The sequence below is a fragment of the Mytilus trossulus genome, chromosome 5, assembly GCF_036588685.1.
Source record: "Mytilus trossulus isolate FHL-02 chromosome 5, PNRI_Mtr1.1.1.hap1, whole genome shotgun sequence".
In the NCBI taxonomy this organism is placed as follows: Eukaryota; Metazoa; Mollusca; class Bivalvia; order Mytilida; family Mytilidae; genus Mytilus; species Mytilus trossulus.
In genome coordinates, this window is record NC_086377.1 from 65,305,527 (window position 1) to 65,327,965 (window position 22,439).

The 22,439-nt window shown below is 32.4% G+C and overlaps 1 protein-coding gene across 1 annotated transcript; it reads left to right on the forward strand.

Annotated features, from left to right (window-relative positions):
- Window positions 1–1,062: 1,062 nt before the first annotated feature.
- On the forward strand, window positions 1,063–21,713 carry LOC134718202 (collectin-12-like). Its single transcript, XM_063580695.1, has 10 exons — window positions 1,063–1,414; window positions 6,415–6,513; window positions 10,022–10,588; window positions 11,506–11,600; window positions 12,104–12,185; window positions 12,470–12,693; window positions 16,046–16,295; window positions 19,391–19,485; window positions 20,564–20,648; window positions 21,150–21,713. The coding sequence occupies exons 1-10, from the start codon at window positions 1,222–1,224 to the stop codon at window positions 21,368–21,370; spliced, it is 1,911 nt and encodes a 636-aa protein (XP_063436765.1). The 5' UTR covers window positions 1,063–1,221; the 3' UTR covers window positions 21,371–21,713.
- Window positions 21,714–22,439: the final 726 nt, after the last annotated feature.

The window sequence follows — 22,439 nt, forward strand, 5'->3', positions numbered from 1 at the left end:
ATTAGCGTTTTTTTTAAAGATTAATTAATATCGCCGGAGAGAAAACTCATTCATGAAAAAAGACAAATACTTTGAAAGCGAGGAATTGTTAGTAGACAACCAACCTCCAAAGTGAATCTCCTTTTTTTTAAAGTCAATAAAACCACATATTTACCGAAATATAAGACCATAATTGTTTTATTTTATATTCCAAGAGAAGTTTGTGTTATGGAAATCATTTACAAAAAAATTTACATCAAACGTCAATGCTCTTCAACTTTGTACTTGTTTGGCTTTATAAATATTTTGATGTGAGCGTCACTGATGAGTCTTATGTAGACGAAACGCGCGTCTGGCGTACTTAATTATAATCATGGTACCTATTTTACCAAAGATTTGAATGTAAAAGCACGCGAAGTTTTGCGCGGTGAATATTTTTATTTATTCAAAATCTCATTCGTATAGAAAAATCTTCTAAAATTTATCAATTTGGAACAATCCGTTTGATTTCATCAATGATTTCAAGAAGACAATGATGCATATCTGAGCGTCATAATATTGTGTGTGTTTCGTCCACTTTACAATAAATATCAGCGAAATAGTCACCTATAAAACAACGACTAAAAAAGGTATACACATTTCTCATCAACATAGCAACATATCAACCAAATAATAGAAATGGGGAATGTGTCAAAGAGACAACAACACGACCATAGAGCAGACAACAGCCAATACATTTACAACCTAAAAAACATTTAAATTGCTTTTTGATTCTGGACATCATGGAGGCTACAAACATTCTAATTCACATTTTTATTTTAGAATTATTGTACAAAATGAATTTAAGAAAAAATGTGTTAACCAAATACTAGTTTAAGTATAAAGTAAATTAAAACACAAAAGAAGCCCCAACAGGATTCATAAAAAAAGCAGAATGCTAGTTCACAAATTTAACTAAACTGACCTAGAATAGTAAATGTAACAAGTACTTCCTCAATATGAGCACAGTTTTAGTTTTAGTGGATCACACCATTCATACATATGATAATTGAAGTAGGTCGGAAGTCATCATGAAGTGTTGGTCTATTAAAATCATTAAGTACCATTAAACATATATTATTGTGTCAAAATAAATTCAACAAATATGGAAGAAATTTCAAGCACTGCGTATAATAATGACGGCTTTGTTAAGATCATAAATAAGGAATACATTTCAAAGAAGCAACATGGTCATAATTAAACATGGGTGATCAAGTTGAACTTGTAAATATTCTAGACACGGAAGACTTTCAGGGTGGGGTTAATATCAAAACTAACGTGTGGAATCAGAAACTTGCTAAAATTCACAAGGCTTTTGGGAATAGAGATAAATTTATTCTAGTCTTTATAGTAGTGCAAGTGATTTGTATTTCTCTGACTATTGTATATTTGAACAGTAAGTATATTTGAATCTCTTCTGAACTTATTTGCATGTGAGAAAACATTCTAATACTGACAATTTACACTAGAAGCAAAACTTATTTACTTTACAAGCGACAAAAAAAAACATCTAGAAGTTAATGTATTGTCATCAAACTCAAATATGTTCCAAGTCTAATAAGAAGTTGTAAACAAAACTTAGACATCCCGTCAGTGTTTCATTGTTCTACGGTTAATGAAAGTTGGTATCCATTTGTTTGATGCGTTCTAGCTTTTGCCTTTGTCTTTTAATCAGAGCATTTTCCGCTCTGAATATTCCTCGGAGTTTCCTTTCTACAGGTACCAAAAAATACGCAGCAGAAAGGAAATAGGTAATTCCTATTAGAATGAAAACAAATAAGATAAAAAATTGAAGCTATGATCAAAATGCTATATATAACTTACGACTAGGTTAATTATATGTAAGACTCAATGTCTGAGAACAGGGCGTAATCTCTTCTAATAAAAGCATTGTGAGGGGTCACATAATCCAGATTCTACATGACATTTCAGAGATTCTAGGTTGAAGTGTCAATACGTCATGAATCATGGGCCATGTAGTTGGATAATAAATAATGAGACATGCAAACAGATGTTGTGGGTTGAATAGATATGACAGAAATTCACTTTAAAAATAAGCAACAAGATTTTGATCAATGTCGCCATAATATATGTGTTTAAGATAGTTCTTTGTTATACCTATGTTAAGCTGTTTCTATTATTTATTAATTCAAAGTAAGATACATAGTAGGGTGCCCAGTTACGAAAAAGACGTCTAGTTAACGAGTTTAAGTTAACGGATAACATACGGCTATATTTATATGCAAACGACTGGAAAATCATTATATTTTTTAATCATGAATGTCGTCGTATGCTACCGTGGTCACGTTTTTCAAAAATTTGTGGTTTCTTAGGGTACCCACAAATACCTCATCATACAGACCATCTTCAACACGAAAAATTAAATTATTGCTTTCTATTTTATTTGTTCAAATGATACTCATCATTTAGCTTAAAAATTAAATTTATCATATAATTAAAGATGAAAAGATTTATATAATTTAAAAATAAGTATTTCATGATTTTAGTATGGCTATTTTTTTAGCTGAAATTTACCACATTTTGAACAAAAGAAAATTTATTACGTGTTACTTTCACGGGATTTTTACTCTGATTACATCAATAACACATGGTTCATATGTGTGCCAAATATCTTTTGTGAAATATTAATCGATGAGAAGAAAATAGCAATTCAAAACACAAATTTAGTGATAATTCTGCCTTGTTTCAAACACACCTTTTCTCGTGCCGTTAATCGTTTTGTAGGTTACACTACCAGGTCATTAACTAGGACATTTTTTACTAATTTAATTTCCATTTTTTGCTTGTCGTATGGTCGAATTGTATATTTGGAATAGTTCAGTTAGTTTGAAGATCGTTGTTTTGTAATTGGAAATATTTTTTGTTGGTTTTCATAACTTTAATTGGGTTTTTTTTATTAATAGTTTTGTTATTATTGTAATATACAAATCAAATCCTTCGATCACGTTTCGGACCCGGAATATGACACACATTTATAGTCCTGTTAAACAGCTAATCAAACCATAAGCGAAGTAAGAATGAAATTAATACAATGGGATAAGTGTTATATGTCAAGGTTCTTTTACTGAATTGCTTATTAATAATCGAGTAATAAGCACAAACAAAAGCTTTATCGAGGTTATGGGAGCACTAGGGAAATATTTGAGTTTATTGCCTGATGCTTCAGACCTAGACCATTTTCGTACTGATGATTACAAAATGTGGTAGCATCATTCTTGCTACAAATCTTACACTAGCAGACACAACTGAAGTTTTTTTTAAAGCTGAATGAAGTTCTTGATCGTCTGTTTAAGTGTTTCAGAACATAACATATAGAAGGTCGTCAAATTCCTGCCTGGAAAAAGTCTTTTTGAGTCAGTGAGATCCAGCAGGCCTTAATCAGATTTCTTGGGGAATCGATTGTTCAGCATCATAGTAAATCAACAGTTGCTATGAATTACGAGAAAGTCATATTCTAGCTAGCACTTCAAAGGACCCTAAATCAGCTCAGAAATAGTATTTAGGTTTTAAGAATTATTTTGTACGCCCGATGAAGTAGATACTCGCATGATTTTACATATGCATGCTATTCATGTAGACAAAGAGATAGGCGTGAAAGGAATCAGGGAAGGATAATAACAAATCACTATATATATATATATACAGATGTTCTAATCTTATGCGTTCTTTACATCGACTCCACGCAGCATACACATGAGCTATGGTTTCAATGGGGTTTCAAACAGACACTATTACTTGAATACAAGATTTTCGCATCTATATAAATATAGGAAGATGTGGTGTGAGTGCCAATGAGACAACTCTCCGTGCAAATAACAATTTAAAAAAGTAAACCATTATAGGTCAATGTACGGCCTTCAACACGGAGCCTTGGCTCACACCGAACAACAAGCTATAAAGAGCCCCAAAATTACTAGTGTAAAACCATTCAAACGGAAAAAAAACAACGATCTAATCGATATAAAAAAATGAGAAACGAGAAACACGTATAAATTACATAAACAATTGACAACTACTGTAAACCTGTCCACGAAATATGTAAAAGTCTCGGGTTTGTCTGTAACTTTCTACCACATGTGCTGTTAATGTGCATGTATTACATGATGCAATACAACGTATTGGACCCTGTTAAGAATCAGTAAGCGCACTGTGTTTTAGTCTTGAAGGACAGCCCAAATGAGTTTACCGATTTGTCAAACCTTTCTCATTGTGACATCGCTGAACCTATAGATGCAGATCGATGATCTTGTTGTCAGGTTGAATGATCTCAAGTCAAACTAAAAATAGATCACTGCGACCTAAACAATTTGAGAGTCAAATTGGCTACAATTTAAAATGTCTCCCTTGTCAAACTTCCACCTTGTGAATCTACTTTTAAACAATATGTAATAAGAGTTTCACTCCAGACGTAAATTTTATGTCTTCCCGTGTAGCAGAACTACACCTTAGCATTCCCCTCTTCAAAATGGGCAATGACTTGTTCCTTTCTATCTCGGAGGTCATATGTCATCCGAATTTCTGCAAGATTTAGTTTCTACTTGTAAGGGGAATTCTGTGTTTTCAAGTGGTTGCATTTGCATTGATCAAAACCTATCATGTATAGATGTATGCCCGTGTCAGGCAAATGACATATGTCAAAATGTAATTACTCGTGTGGTTGTAGTTAGACAAATTGATGACGACGAAGATGACGATGTATAAGATTTCATTTTTCCGTATGTGTCTTATAAATCATTGTTAGCAATTGAATGAAGATAACGCAGTCCATTATTATATTTTCTAAACAATACATGGAACATCTTCTCAATTTTGAAATCGTGGGAAATATAGTAATAATCTATCTAGTGGGGAAAGATATGTAAAAAAAAATTATAAAAAAATCTGCTATATGTTCTTTGACGTTGGCCGGGGAACTACAGGAGACCATCGAATGAAGTGTAGGTAATACTAGCCTCGATCATAATTTTCTATTTGCATTTGTTTTTCTCTTTCGTGTTTTGCCATGCTGAAGTCTGTCTATCTTCAGTTTATAAGTTTTTAATATTCCTTTGGTTTCTCACGACTATTTTGTTTGCAATTGTTTGTAAAAAACATAAATGCTGAACATAACCCTCTCTCTCATTATATTTTTGGAATACTTGTAAACATTATAGCCAATTGTTGCTTATTTAGTCATTTGTATATGTAGGATAGGGTTTCTAATACCTGTCTTGTTTTCAAAACTTTTTCCCCTCCCCCTTTTTCTCTGTTTGCAGTAATTTTAACTTCTGTAAAGCAAAGCTATACACAGAGCTTTATATTCAACCAAATGTGATGTTAATTTTGAAACAAATCATTTATATATACTCTTTAACACACAATAACAGAAATTTGATTTTTACCTTAAAATTGACGAACACCTTACTATCAAAAGACGTGAAATTCACATTTTTTTTTCGACAAATGATTAAAGTTACGATCTAAAAAACATCTTTAGATCGTACTTGTAGCGAATTTAATATAAAAAAAATCAAATTTAGAAATTGAAATAGGTCAAGGTCACTGTTATTGAACAGCTATTCGAAAATTTCAAATTTGCACCCTATATACAAAAAAGTCAATTTAAAGTCATTTTTGGCGATAAAAATATAAAATTAGTTCTAAATATAGATTTATAAGATATTTTTCTTTAAATCAGTTGTTTTTATTTTCCTCCAAACGCATATATGTAGGCGAAACTAGCTATCTAAACTGTGACTGTGCATTTTTCTTGATTTTTTGCTTTGACCTTTGACCCTGATTAAAAAAAAACGTGACCACGACAGACAACGACGACAACGCTATTTCGATGAGGCTTGTTCTCCTCTTTACAAGGATATAGAATATAGCCGTATGTTTTTCCGTTAAGGCAAATCGATAAAATTTGTTGATTGGGCACCCTACTAACATACATTCAGCGAAATAAAATTACCTGCTTAAAAAGATCAAGAACATATCTATAGCCATTAATAAGTTAATAACATAGTATAATACTGACACGCTATGTCGGAAGTTAAATCAATAACTCCAAAGATAACAGAAGAAAATGTCAGAACAAATGACTCTGATTCCGTTCCAACCATTTTGCATTTTTACCCATGCATATTTTGCGTGTTGCCAAGTATAACTTAAAAAGTCGGGAGTCGGTTTCACAAAAAAAATGAGGACTATAAAGATCGGTCGTAGGTATACTGAATTGTTCTTGACTTAAGATCAATCTTAGTCGTAAGTTTAAATGAAGCCTCATTCCTTTGTATTAGGTGATCGACATACTACTATAGAAAATAAGTTAATTGCATTTTTCTTTTTATGCTGATACTTTTTAATAGTTAATCAAACATTTTATATTTTTTTCAGCTAATATTGAAAAGATTGCAAGACTAGAAACGCAGATACAACAATTGACTGTTAATAGTTCGAAACTAACGAGTAGAGATAGACTAGTTCAGTTATCAAGTAAGTTCATGTTTTTGTGAAGAGTTAAAACCTTAAAACAAGGCTAATGTAAGATGTTTCGCAGGGAACCGTATGAGAAAACAAACTACGATACAGATTTCAATGTGTATGCCACCTGATTCTGAAATATAATCAAGATGAATCAGTTTACGTTCGAAACTAATACTTTTGAAAGACAGGGGCATTATAGTAACCCGACCTTAGATCAACTACGCTTAAATTAACAGTTATAGATTAAATAATCGAAGAATTGAAATGAAAAAGTATTTAACGGAGTGCAGCGGCGGATCCAGCTATTTTAAAAAGGGGGTTCCCAACCGAAAGTAAAAGGGGACAACAATATGCTCTTATTCAAATGCATTGATTGTCCAAAAAATTGGGGGGGGGGGGGGGGTTTCCGTCAATTGAGTGACCTAAGAACACATTTATTTACGTATGCGCGTAGCTCATGAGTTAATTATCAGTGTTGTGTGGTAACGAGTGGTATATTTTTCGATATTTTAATTTGTTGTTCAGTTATTCTATTTATCAAAATGGCACATGACCTATTTAATGAAATTAATGTAGTAAATGTAAGGAATTATATCTTTTTCTACGCAATCACAATTTGTTTTCGAAGTCCATTGTTGTACGATGTCAAAGAGTTAAATAACCACGTTTATTTCACATCAAACTTTATTTAACAAGGAAATCAATGTTATACATTTAGTAAATGTTTAGACTAATTTCTGATATCGAAAAACCCTGGTGTGATAATTTTTCAGTAAAACAAACAATTCGTTCGTTGAAATCAAATACGACAACAAGCGATTCGAACGAGTTGAGATATAGAAACACCATAAGATGGCGAAAAGGGAACGTAACCATCTAAAATTTGATACTTAACATCAGGAAATGAAAGATCATCTCTTTTATCATAAAATTTGGTATTGAGCTCACCGTTAATATATATATATATATATATTTTGATAAATAAAAAGTCCTTGGTACAGAAAATATAATTTAAAAGTAAAAAACACAAAAAATCACATCATAAATCGAACATTGTTTCTGTTAGCGCTTTCACCGCATCTCCAGCGGTTCATCAGACAGAATTGTAATCGTTAATAAGTGAATTGTATTGATTCATTTAAGGCATTCAGCATTGAATGAAATTTATCTAGTTCAACTTCACTTTTTGTCCAGAAAATAAAACAATCATCAAGATATCGCTTCCAATTTTCTTCAATGTAAAGTCTGAAGTTTTCATCGAATTCGGAAGGTATCTTTTCGTATAGTTGTTTTTCTATGTAACCCATAACCAGAGTGGCATATATTGGTGCCACCTTTGTACCCATCGCGGTTCCCTTGATTTGAAGGTAATAAGTGTCGTTAAACTGGAAATAGTTGTTCTCAAGGATAAGTTTTAATCCTTTGATGATGAAGTCATTAGAAAAACGTTCCGGAATTTCATCTAGATACTTTTCCAACCAGTATTGTACAGCTTTTAATCCTAATTCGTGCGGGATGTTCGTGTAAAGGCTTATTACGTCAAAACTCACTAGTATTGTATCAAGAGGTACCCGGTCTGGAATATAGTTTAGAAAATCCATGTCAGCTCTGACAAAACTCGGCACTTTTATACAAAGTGGTTTAAGTAGGATATCAAGGAGGTTGCTTAGCCTTTGGGTACTACATGAAGGTCCTGCAATAATCGGTCTTATTTTAAGATCAGTAGGCCTGTTGATTTTAATATACATAGAATCACAGTTTTCTACATGGTCTTGAATTTCCTTGGATTTGTGGATTTTCGGAAGGCCGTAAAAATTGCTAGTTTTAACCTCAAAATTTTTAAGATAATCTTTTTCCTTATCGGTAAGGTTGTCAGAATATTCCTTTATTAGTTTTCTTATTTTCGACATTGTGCTTTTGTCTCTATTTCCATTTAGTTTTTGGTAGAATACCCCGTCTTCAAGTTGATTAAGAACCATGTCTTTGTAGTGATCTTTGTCCATAATCACTATACCCCCGCCTTTATCCGCCTCTTTTATTATAATTGATTCATCATTTTGAAGTTTCTTTATAGTCTTTTGTTGAGACTTTTTGTGTTTTTTACTTTTAAATTATATATATATATATATATATTTCTCTAATTTTCCGTCAATTTATCCCTTTCTGCATCCATTGTATAAAAACAATTTAATCAACGTGTGGTTCGTTTTGATCTCAGTACTTAATTGTTTTAAATCCGTTTATGACGTCGAATTTTCTTGCTTTCCTCTGAATTTCCGATTGTGACGGCATGAAAAAAGGCGACCATGCCTGATGACGTCACACAGAAAAAACACATCTTTTTGCAGATCATTCGAAAAGAAGGAATAAGTTTGCCTGCATAATGTTAGAAAATCATTAGAGAAACAGATTCCACTACCAAAGCTTGTGTAGCACGATATTTATCCACCCTCTCCTGAAATTTTAAATATTTAATACGCTCGGGCAAGCCTCGCGTTTTAAATTTGAAAATTCAACTGTCTTGGGTGGATAAATATCTTATTACACTCGATGCAGTGGTAGAATCTCTCTCTCTATATATATATATATACAACTCGTCTAAACATCAACCCAACAATGTTAGATCTGTAAATTTGCTTTCGCAAATCTTTGGTTCTTCCCTCGCCGGGATTCGAACCCATGCTACTGTGATATCGTGACACCAAATCGCCTGCACTGCAGCCGTCCCGCTAGACCACACGACCACCTGGGCTCTATATATATATATATATACGAGTCTAAATTGAAAACTACCTTTAAAACCAATATTTAAATGCCCATATGGCACAGGAAATGGCAATGTTTATTAATAGTATTAGCTTTACTGAAAGGGGGTTGGTCAGGAGAAATTTATAAAGTATTCAAAGTGAAGATGTCATTATTGAGAGCCAAATATTTACAAGTGTTTTTAATTTTTTTTAATCTGATTTTGTTTTGATGGGTCTTTGCTGGTATTGGTCATAAATTGTAACTAATAAAAATACAAAAACAGGTCCGCAATAAGTGCTGCACAGTTAGTCCCCATTAGAATTCCGATAAATTGTCAATATCCGGAATCTCCATGGCAGAAACAAAATGTTATCTAGTGAAAATTCAAGGGCAAGTGTCAAAACAGGTTCAATTGACAAAGTTCTTTTGTGTGTTGCTACTAAAAGTGACCTAAAAGACGTTGAACATAAATATTCACGTTCTCACTTTGTAAATGCCCATATATGTTTAACTGTACCACATGTTTGTATTTGTTGTTGTCTTTTAATATGTGTTGATTATTTCTAAATTTAAATTTCGTAACTGATCTTGCATATACATATGAAATGTACTTTTTGGTCCTTTATTGCTGCATATGCGGTATGGGCTTTGTTCACTGATGAAGGCCATACGGTGACCTGTAGGAGTAACTTACTGTGCCATTGGTCTCTTGTGAAGAGAGGTCACATTGGCAATCAAACCACATCTTCTTTTTTCTATTGATGAAAAGGTAACAGAGGATTGGTGGCGTCAACTAAAGATGAAACGGTCTACAGAGATGAAGCTGGTTCTTATCTTAAAACAGGTTCATCGGGTAAAACATGTAACCATAAGGGAGAAAAAGGTGAGAGAGGTTATAATGGACTGAGAGGTTTGTCGGGCGACAAAGGTGAAATAGGACACAAAGGTCCACTTGGAGAAAAGGGACCAACTGGAAAGAAAGGTCAAAAGGGAGAAAAGGGTCTAAAAGGTGAAACGGGACCTATTGGAAATAAAGGTCAAATAGGCGATAAAGGTCAAGATGGAGACAAAGGTGTAGATGGGACAAACGGCATAGACGGAAACAAGGGAGAACAAGGAGCTAAAGGTCGAGAAGGAGATAAGGGCGAACAGGGCTCAACAGGTATAGTTGGTCTTACTGGAAATAAAGGTTTGCCTGGTGAAAAGGGATTGGCAGGGTCAAAAGGTCATCGGGGAGAAACTGGACTCCCTGGTTTAAAAGGTATACATGGCGAGAAGGGAATCAATGGTGACAAGGGTGCAATTGGAAACAAAGGTCGAAGCGGCGGTAAACAAGGTACTAATATATAACTTTCACTGAATATTGAGCTAACTTGAAAGTGGATCAATGCCGTTAATTTTAAATTATTGTAAATAGTCATTTGTGTCAATTCGAACAGCGGTAAACTACTGTGGTCTTTATTTTTCTATTCTATTATTGAATATATTTAATAGCAGAGTATATACTTTAACGCTATGGAATCTTAAATCTTGTTAGGTGTTGTTTGCATGTACAGTTTGATTCACTGAAACGATTCACTTAGATTATCACATTGTGAGATAACGATAAATTATGGTAAATCACTCATTAATTGAAAGAAAAAGTATCACAAAAATATCGAACTCCTTTGCAAATTCAAAAAGGGAAAGTATATGAACAATCACGCGCTATCAATAAAACGGAAAATGTGAAAAATAACTGTCAGATTCCTTTCTTGTTTACATACATTACAGAAGCTTGTTTTCTTGTTGATTGCTTAATGTTCAGTGGAAAATAGTTCATGTATATTTAGGACGAAAAAAAATTAATAATATCAAGGGCAAGTAGGACCTATACAAGAGCCCATCTCCGATAGAGATGGTGAATATTTTGACTGCCATTGGGAAAAGGGGTACATTGGATAGTGAGAAACATTTGTGTATGCAACATGCCACTCACATACCCCTTATAAATGAGAAATATGCCACTTAAATACCCCTCATAAAGGAGCAACATGCCACTTTCATACCCTTCATCAAGGAATTGAATATTTAAATATACAATTCCTTGCCTTCATAAAGCAGGAATATGTCTTTTTTCTTAATATCCTAAGTGATGTATAACCAGTGTATTGTGAACATGTTTAACTCCTGAATATAAATAAAACTTTGGTAAGTAAATTCATATAAAAGTTAAAAGACCGATATATATAGTAATTGTTTGTTTTGTTTCAGTTCAGGAAAAGTCATGTGGTGATGGATGGGAACAGTTTAAGCAAAGTTGTTATTTCATTGAAATCAGTCCAACGAAGACATGGAATGAGGCAAAAGTAGGAATTTACCTTCATCATGAAAACTCGAAATCAAACTATTCTACCCCAGGAATGGATTACCTAAGTTGGCAAAACTTTACAATTATTGCTCCTCAATGCTCCTATGAAAATGTGTTAAAAAGGCATAACGAGGACCACTTCGTACATCATTATGCCTTACATCATTACGCCTTACATAATTATGCCTTTTTAACACACTTTCATGCGAGCGTCAATAATGAGTCATTTGTCCTGCGCAAATTTAAAAATGTCATTTTTATTGTAAATTCGACCTACATACATGAAGAGCTATTTGACCAGAGGACATCTGCAAATGTTGCATCTTTATATGTTTCTTTGTAAAATTACAGTTATGTATATTTATTTTCTATTTTTTCTCAATTGTTAAATGAGATTTTTCATATGATCTAGTTATGATAAATAATATTGCGTGTTTCTTGATTTTGTACTGTATTGCCTTATATGCCGTTATTTGAATAAATTTGTACTTTATTTTCAAGATGGATTGTCACATTAAAGGAAGCAGACTTGTGAAAGTAGACAATGCCTTTGAAAATAGCTTTTTGAAATCATTTGCAAAAGGTATATTATACTTAACTGTTTCAGGTAAATTATATCAACCGTTTCTTAAAAAATATATTATTAAGATAGTAGCAAAAATTGGTTGAAAAAAAATCGTGATATTGAACGAATTATTCGGCAATTGAATTCTTATAATTGATTTTCAGAACTGCTATCGTTAGTGAACTGTGATTAAATTCTTGCGGAAAAAATATTAGTTTCTAATTTATCCTGCAAAAGAGAGATAGAGAGTATGTATCTTGTTCCTATCATAGCTTACATTTGATTAAAATACATCATTTCAGTAAGAAATGCACATCATGTTTGGATTGGAGCACATATTCCATTGAGACAATCTCATTTTGTTTGGGAAGCTGACAATACAAATGTTACTTTTACCGACTGGGCACCTCGACAACCTGATAATTATCGAAATGCCGAAGACTGTGTTCATATGGACTACGGCCTGTCAAACACATGGAATGATAACAGCTGTTCAAAGAAAGTAGGATACATTTGTGAAAAACAATAATTGCATTGAGTATCAAGTTGAAACTATGAAAGAAAAACAATCGAAATAGCAGTCGACAAAGATGACAATTTTGAGTCGTTCAATTTAAGTCTTAATTTACTTCGTTTAAACATATATAAAATTTGAATGTGATAAAATGATATAGCTACTTGCAATAATGTTCAAATTATTACCCAATACCATGGAACCAGAACAAGTAATGTTGGGTTACTGAAAGTCAAAACTAAAATATAAAGTCCACATTAACAGAAAAAAACCTGTTTTGCAGATGTCCTGTAATAAAACAATCTACAAAATATAAGCAACAAGTAAAAGAAACTGAAACAGTCTGAAAAAAGAAATTTGTGAAAGAAAAGTAAGACTTCTAACTATAAAATTTGTGTTGGTATAGTCACAATAAACTCCTCGGTTACTTAAACATGTGAAGTGACCTCAAATACTGACTGCCAAGCCGAATAACAAACAATGTTTACACAACCCATTCAAACTCTTCCGTATAGATCATTGAGCAATCTTTCAAACCCATTCCGCAAAATGCTATAATTCACTCTCTTTAAAAAAAAACTAAACTAAAAAGAATATGCTAAAATACTACATTTTTTGGTAATCCATGTGAAAATAATTGAGCATATGCAATTTCTCTTTCTCACTCGATACAATGACACTTAAACACAATGTTTGGGTAATGAATGACGCAGTGACCACTGCACAAAGAAAACATACACTAAAAAAAATCAATGTAATCCGAAAACCGTTGCACTCCACCCAAATTTAGCTAGTATCGTGCAGCTATTCTTTTCTTAAAGAAAAGGATTAGAGTATAAAGAGCCTAGCGTTCTTCATATATCATATATCTTTATTAGCTACATCTTTATTTTTTTAAAGTAAATGTTTTTTCGTCAACGATATTTTCGTTACTTTTACAAAATAATCAGATATTCACTATTATATGTAAAAATTCATTAAAACGGGCTTAATATATAAGCCAAAGAACACATAGTAAGAAAGCGCGAGTCTGAGTGTTCTGCTGTGAGTATACTTTAAGGAAAAAAAGTTAATGCTATGAAAAATCAGAGATTATTATTTTTGATATTGTTAGATAAGTTTGTCCTTTGTACATTGCATATTTAATCTGAATCAGAATGATTCCCGATTTTTTCGATGTTTTCCCCATATAACACTTCAAAAATTGAACTGAAATATACTAGTTTAATGCATTGCTGTATTCCTTTAGATGTTCAATAAGGTTTAGACCATTATTTTTATAAATTTATTGCAATATAAACAAGCATTCATATGACTCTAAGAACAAATTATAAAATCTTTTTACAATGACTGTCAAAGAGGGACGAAAGATACTAAAGGGACAGCCAAACTCATAGATCGAAAATAAACCGACAACGCCCTGGCTAAAAAGAAAAAAGAAAAAGACAAAAGACCAATAGACAAATGATATTATACAATACACAACATAGAAACATAAAGACTAAGCAGCACGAACATCTGCACAAAACTAGGATTGATCACAGGTACTCCTGAAGAGGAAGCAGATTCTGCTCCACATGTGGTACCCGTCGTGTTGCTTATGTTATAACAAATCCGGTAAATAGTCTAATTTGTTAGGTCATATTCGTTAAAAGGAAAGGGGATTGTAGTTACGACCTATGGAACATATCCGATATCATCTTCAAAATGGTATTCCATATCGGTCAACCAACTCGTGATGGCGTCCGTAAAATTTACGTCGGCATGATTTCAACTTCACCATCTGGAACTCTTGGTTTAATAGCTAGCTTCCTTGTAGGTTGCAACCCTCTATCAAGGAAATCATGATAGGAAATACAAGTTCGGGAATATCGTATCAATTAGGAATTATATACTCAGTTTGCAGGCGCGGCCGGAATGTTGCGACATGTTTTCAAAACGTCAATTTATAGATGTAGGTCAATATAAACTTAACGTATCAAGTGAGATTTATAAAAAATAAAGTGTTCACACAACACCAATGAAATCAATTGTATAATTACATTGACTGTACAGTCACTTACATGTAATTGTTTTCGGCCAAATTAAATATATTGTTGAATATTAGGCAACAGTAGTCTACCAATGTTCAAATCAACTCATACATCGATTAAGGTGGCTCGGGCCTATTCGAAGTTTCTAAAGTGCCTGATTTTTGGTTATTTGATTTTTTAAAGCAAATGAATCAAATTGGTCGAGAACAAAATAGGGGGTCACGGACCATTTAAGCTCAAAATTTCACTTTTAAACAGGTATGTAAAAGGGACCATTTTTCAATGAAATGAAAGGTAAAATAGAGCTGTTGACATATTTTTATCGGAATATCAAAAAAATGTTCCATGACAATTGGTCCAAAACTGTAATATAAAAAGCTGGAATATAGCTTCAAAGAATGAGCCAATTAAAAACATAGGTCACTGATAATGAAAAACAAAATTATTTTGCCTTTAAATCCAAATTTTGGCGGGAAAATGGTGAAAAAGGGTGAAATGTCATTTTGACCCTTTAACAAATACGGATAATTACGAAAATATTCTATTAGTCACATAACTACAATGATTTAATATTTATTATCAATCAAAATATTTAAAAAAAATTATATCTAATTTGCGACAAATACTTTTGTAATTCATGCGTGAAATTATGCGCAGTCGAATAGTCCCGAGCCACCTTAAGAAGATGAAATATTTAAGATGTTACTATTTTTGTTCTTATGCCTTAATTACCTCATGCATGAAATTGTGATATTATTTTTTGCATTTAAATGTATTTTCGTTGATTTATTTCTGCAAAGATTTGAATTTCAAAAATTAAAAGACTTAGTATATTTTAAACTCAGATGTATGGTGATTATAAGTTCGACATCAACAACTCTTAATGGGAGTCTTTTCATTTGTACTGGTTGTTTACTTTTTAATGATAGCGTATAATTTATATAATTATATATGTTCATCTATTTCTTCAAATGATGTATCATTTACACTGAACTACTTTAAATACAATGTAACTACAGATAAGTCTATACAAGATTCCTATCCTACGATGTCAATTTAACAAAATGTATTTCTTTTCACAGTATTTTGATAATGGCGGACAATATTACACTACTCTTTTTTTTTTAAACGCGTTACATTTGAGTGTATCTTAGTAAGCTAAATATAGTAATAACTTTAATATTTAAAGTCAGAATAGATAAACAAAAATGTCAAATCAAAAGGAAATCTAAACCTATTGTTCGATTGAAAGCCTCCCCTTTGTTAATATTTAAGAAAAGGGATGATACGTTACTGATATAAAAGTGTTTCATTAAGCAAAAACTCTTTAGAATAAATGTAGAAGTCATTGCATTTTCATTAATTCTGATTTTTTTTCTCAAAAAATGGATGAACATGTATATGATTTACCGATGGAAGACCAGACTCGTGTGTATAGTGTCTTAACTAAATTGTTGAATGACAAACATGGTGAAATTTGTAAATCAATTCGGAAAAGAGATAAATTAATGATAGTACTGATAGTAATGCAGTTGATTTGTTTATCAGTTACGGCTGCATTCATTGTCATGCATTTCAATGGTATGTATGTTTTACTTTTAAACCTTTTTCCTTTCAGGACATAGTTTGCTAAGTGAAAGTTTTCACAAAATACAAATACTCGTTGGGTTTAACAGAAAGAGTGTAGAATAATATACCAAAACAGAAGAAAAGTGTATATCTTATTCGCGAGTCTCTGCAGAAATCGTATCAGAAGATTAACTAATTCAAAACCGGACCATTAACCTAACATGGGACGATCGAATTAACAAACTAAAGGAATGATAAACACACGTAACCGCCAACATATTTCACTTCCATTAACGTGGGCGGGACCAAAAAATCTTATATCTAAGACGTGTATCAAAAGCATATAAACCACAACGAATCATTTAAGTCGACATGAATTATCACTCTGGAAAAAATGATAACTAAAAACTAATAATCCGCGTGTCGTAAACAGTATTGCTTCGTGTCATAGGAAATCGGACGTGTGTTCCATAAAGCTTGTGATCAGACTACTTACAAGTAGTAAATGATGCTTGCGTTTAAAAAGTATCAATAACGTTTTACGATCATAATGAAATAATATCAAAAATAAAAAATATATTTTTATTTCATGTATTTCAATATATTATTTCTAAAATGGCATATAACAACACATAAAACCATGAAAATTAAGCGATTAACTGATAGTAAGTTATTTTACAAAACCTTTTCAACTTTTGATCTTCAGTGCTGTACAATTTTGTATTTTTTTCGTCACTGGTGAGTCTCGTGTGGACTAGACGCGTTTTTGGCGTATTGAATTTTAAACCTGATGCTTTTTGTTATCTATTAATCATGCTTTTCTTTGTCTAATATGTTCTGCTTTTTATTTGTATTGTAGTCCTGTAATATTTTGTTTTCATTTCAATGTTATATTTAACTGTGCCATTAAAGTGCGAGGTTTGGCATGCCTTAAAACCAGGTTCAACCCACCACTTTTATTCCCCTTTAAAAGTGTCCTGTACCAAGTCAGGAAGATGGCCATTGTTATAATATTGTTCGTTTCTGTGTGTGTGTTGCATTTTAACGTTGAGTCGTTTCTGTTTTCTCTTATTTTTGAGATAAGACGTGGCACGGTACTTGTCTATCCCATATTCATGTATTCGGTTTTGATGTTATATTTGTTATTCTTGTGGTGTATTGTCTGTTGCTTGGTCCGTTTCTTTGTGCTGTTGCGTTTCGGTGTTGTGTCGTTGTTCTCCTCTTATATTTAATGCGTTTCCCTCAGTTTTGGTTTGTTGCCCCGATTTTGTTTTTTTTCCATGGATTTATGAGATTTGAACAGCGGTATAATACTGTTACCTTTATTTTACAAATTTTTACTAAATTTAGGTATTTCCTAATATAAGGATATTTTCCTTTTTTATTCTACTTGTAAAAAATATTGAAAATGGAAATTGGGAATGTGTTTAAGCGACAACAACCCAACCATACAGCTGAAGAAATTCCCGCACACGGAGGCGTCCTTCAGCTGACCCCTACATAAATATGTATACTAGTTCAGTGATAATGGACGTCATACTTAACTCCGAAATTATACACAAGAAACTAAAATTAAAAATCAAACAAGACTTACAAATGCCAGAGGCTCCTGATTCCGGACAGGCGCAAAATTATGGAGGGGTTAAAATTGTTTTTATATCTCAACCCTCCCCTATACCTCTAGCCAATGTAGAAATACAAACGCACAAACATACGCATAGTAAAAACTCAGTTTAAAAGAAGTCCGAGTTCGATGTCAGAATATGAAACGAAAAAAATAAACAAATGACAATAATACTTAAATAACAACACACTACTAGCAGTTACTGACATGCCAGCTCCAGACCTCAATAAAACTTATTGAAAGATTATGTCTTCCTCACATGAGTATCAGACACAATCCCTCCTGTTTGGGTTAACTATTATACCATCATGAAATATGTGAGAAGAACAAATCTCGTGTCATGCCAAAAACTTTCTTTTAATAATTGTGTTTAATTCCTACGCAAAGCCCCTTTTAATTGATAAATATTAAAGCCTAAAAATGCAATCTTTAATGACCTGACAACAGTATCGTAACTATTTCCCTTCTTAATAAGTCTGTTTAAAGGTTTTGTAAGCTTTTGAGGTGAATACTGATTTATTTTTGTGCTTTGTAAAGAATATTACCATTAAAAGATTGAATGTGAAATACCTGCACGTATAAAATGTCTGCATGTTGAGTTATATTTACGCATGATTTCCTTATACCGATGATACAATTTAATAAATTTCTCTCGCTAAAATCTTATACATTGTTGCATACACGAGCGAATCGTACAAGTTAAGATATATAAACAACATAAGATGGTGACAAGGGAACACCACCCTCTAAAATGAATAATTCACGATAGGAAATGACAAAACATCTTTTTTATCATACTTTTTTTTTTAATTAAGCTTCCCGTTAATGATATAGATATCAAGATCGAGGAAAGGGTCATTGTTAGTATTAGCTTTATTCAAAGTAAGTTCAACAGGATACATTCATTTAGTATACATACTGAAGTCGTCATTATTGAGAGCCAATATCTAAAAGTATTGTCAAATTTTTGTATCAAATGTTGTTTCGATGGATCTTTGCTAATTTCAGTCATGAATTGTAACTCATATCAATACAAAACCAGGTCCAAAATAAGTGGTTCACAGTTAGTCCCCATTGGAATTCCAAAAACTTGTCCATTCGTTTTTGATGCGTTTTGTTATTTGATTTTGCCACGTGATTATGGCTTTTACGAATAGATTTTCCTCTATGTTCAGTATTTTTGTGATTTTACTTTTGACGATATACGGAATCTCCAAAGCAAACACAAATGTTATCAAGTAAAAATTCAAGCGCAGATATAGTATCAAAGCATGTCCACAAATTGACATAAATATGTTTTGATTTTTCCTTGGTATACTTTTGTTATTTTATCTTTACATTATTGTCAAACTTCAAAGACAAGTACTAGATTACGTACGTGAGTTAGTAAGAGGAAACCATGTATAAGAAATACTCATTTAAAAAAGTATCATATCAATCGATAATGACATAATTACTAGGGAGGTGTCACATTTTCTTTCAGGTAAAACATTTAGTTGCCCGAATGGATGGGAACATTTTATAGGCAGTTGTTATTACTTTCAATTCTCATCAGAAAAGACATGGAGTGCAGCAAAGGTAACTTTAATGATGCTGCAATTTAAATAATTAAATATCAGCATGGAACCAACCAACAAATATTAAAACTTAAGTATAAAGGACAAAATATCATTAAAGTGATCCACATATTGTGTAAGGATACTCCTTACTCCTACTTAGTCGATACATCGTTCGTAGAATCCTCTCTTTGTAAGTATATCGATAGCTGACTGTGAGAAGTGTCCAAATGATACAATGGAAGGTTTCAAAGACAAATTATGTTAACCTATAACACATGAAACTACAACAAAAAAGCAAGTAGAAAACAAAGAAAGTGAATGAGTTGAACATGGGTTTGAAGGCGGATATCGCTGCTATAGTATTAGGGCTATTGAGGAGGGAACGTGTAATGGTGCCTAGCCTTACCAAGTAGATATATAATCCACTTCACTTATTTGTGGTTGTCAAGTACTCATTTATCTCAGTTGGTAACCCATGATATACGATACAACAGGTTTTACCATCTGCCGGTGCATATATTGTTAAAAGACTTACCCGGCTCTACGTTACATATACAAATGATATCTAAAGTGTGTTTATCGTTCAACAGCTTTACAGACTTTTCAGTTTGTTGTTGAATTGTACTGGTTAAACACAACAACTGAGCCGTCTGAACAGTTGCCTTAAGAAAATTGTCCTTGTTCTTTTAAAAAAAAACTTTCAGCAACTTACTCGGCAATTTAAAATTGAGGTGGTTGACAAAAAATGTAAAACTAGACAAAAGGGCAAACCATCATCCTCGTTTATATTAAAACAATAAATGAAAAAAATTAGGACAGGAGAAATCCGACACCAGCTTATCACTGGCCCCATGATTGTTAAGGACAAATCAACAATGTGATGAGGTTAAACAGAAGTAGTGATACATGAATCTATAACAGAAAAACGATATTATCAATAAAATTAGAAAATTAATCAGAAGCAGGATTCATCAGATCAGTTTAATAAAACAACAAATAACTATAAAAACTTAGTTACAAGTCACGAATTAACAAAATGCTTCGACAAGATATTAAGCTCATGTAGTCATACTGCTTATTTTCAATTTACGTTATAGGATGATTGTCATAGGAAAGGAGGATTCCTTGTTAAAATAGACAGTGCCGTTGAGAATTGGTTCCTGAAAACATTTATTAAAACTTGTAATAATACTTAAACCTCTTTATGAACACATAAAGCATCAAAAAGGGACTTTTTGTAAATTAAAAGTGAGAAACTCAATTTAACAGATCATACTTGTATGAATATTAAACAATTACTGTATTTTGTTGAGATTAATATGTGGTTTTGATGGGCATATGCAAAATTGATATTCACTGAATTTCTAAAATATTATTGTACAACAGTGTCAAAGTAAAACTAAAAATATTACGAAATATACCTGCATATCATATAATCTTTCATAAATTGTATTCCTTAGACCTAACAATTTTCAAACCTCAATATATTGCGACGTGTCGCCTGTTCGGGAATCGTGGTTTTGTGAAGGTACCGTTGTGGTTATATCAATGTGTAAAATGATAAAAAAAAAAAAAAAAAAAAAAGTATTTGTGTAAGAGCATAGACGTGTTAGAAACAATACAATTCATTATATTTCATGTAGGCGTATCTGATATACGAGTTTTATCTTAATTTCATTTCAGACAGTCCATCAGCCGTTTGGATTGGAGCTCATGATACTAATGAAGAATCCCATTTCGTATGGGAGTCCGACATTTCAGGTCTTACCTATACTGACTGGTATCCTGACGAACCAAACGATCAACACGGCGAGGATTGTGTACAAATGAGTAAATCGTATGACTACGCATGGAATGATGAACAATGTTCATATGCTATATCATATATTTGTGAGAGACAGTAACAATAACTAAAAGTGCAATAAATATATTTGACCAAACCCCTCACAAAGAAGAATACTACAGGATACTGATAGATGCAGAAGAAGTAGGCTGTGCCAGAAAACGTGTAAAGCAAAAACTATATGAATCAAACCAGACATTGTTTATGTACTGAGAGGTATAAGGTCTTACATTTAAATAAGCATTCAATATCGTTACTGTACATTGAGGACATGTCTAACTCTTTGAAGAAGTCCGAGGTTTGAAATTATATGTCTTCTGTCCACGGCAACAATGTTGTAGCTCTAGTAGACAATGCACCAAACAATATTGTTTTATATTAAGAAATAATAAAAGTCCAAGTCAACTTTTGAATTAACAAAATATCTGGAAAACCATAGAATATCCTTCGTTATTCATATGTGCACCAATCAAAATGTACACTAGACGTCAGCTTGAGCGTTTAGGCCAACTACTCTTGTTTAACCTGTAATGTCATTGTGTCTCATTGTATTATGTGTAATTATATCGTGTGTTAAACCTTAAAAAAAACTAATGACCTCTATGCTTGTCGTTTATTTGTTGCAGCAACTGCACGTTTGTCTCTACAGCGTTTCAAATTGGTCCTTTTTCATACTTTGAACACTTTCTTTAATTCAAATCGAACCTTGGATACAGATTGGACCAATAATTTCAAAAATATGCTAGCATTTTATAATTTTTTTTAAGACTTTAAATAGTTTAAAATGATTCAATCCATTGGCATACAAAGTAAGCCATCGCTCTACCAACTGACGTAAAGACATATTGTACACTAAACGAACAAATGTGATCGATGACCAAATTTGAATACAAAATTAATAAGACAAGGGGGTTAGATGTCAAACAATATCATAACGACAAACAAAAATCGGGACTAAGTTCCGTTATAGAAAAAAACATTCACAAAATCAAAACATTTTATTAGTAAGGTATACAATGGATAATGAAAATATATACTACAAAATAAATAATTGCGCTGTTCATAAAACGACAACAGAAGTGACAATTTTATCGCTATACCAAACACCTATAAAAAGAGGAAAATATAAA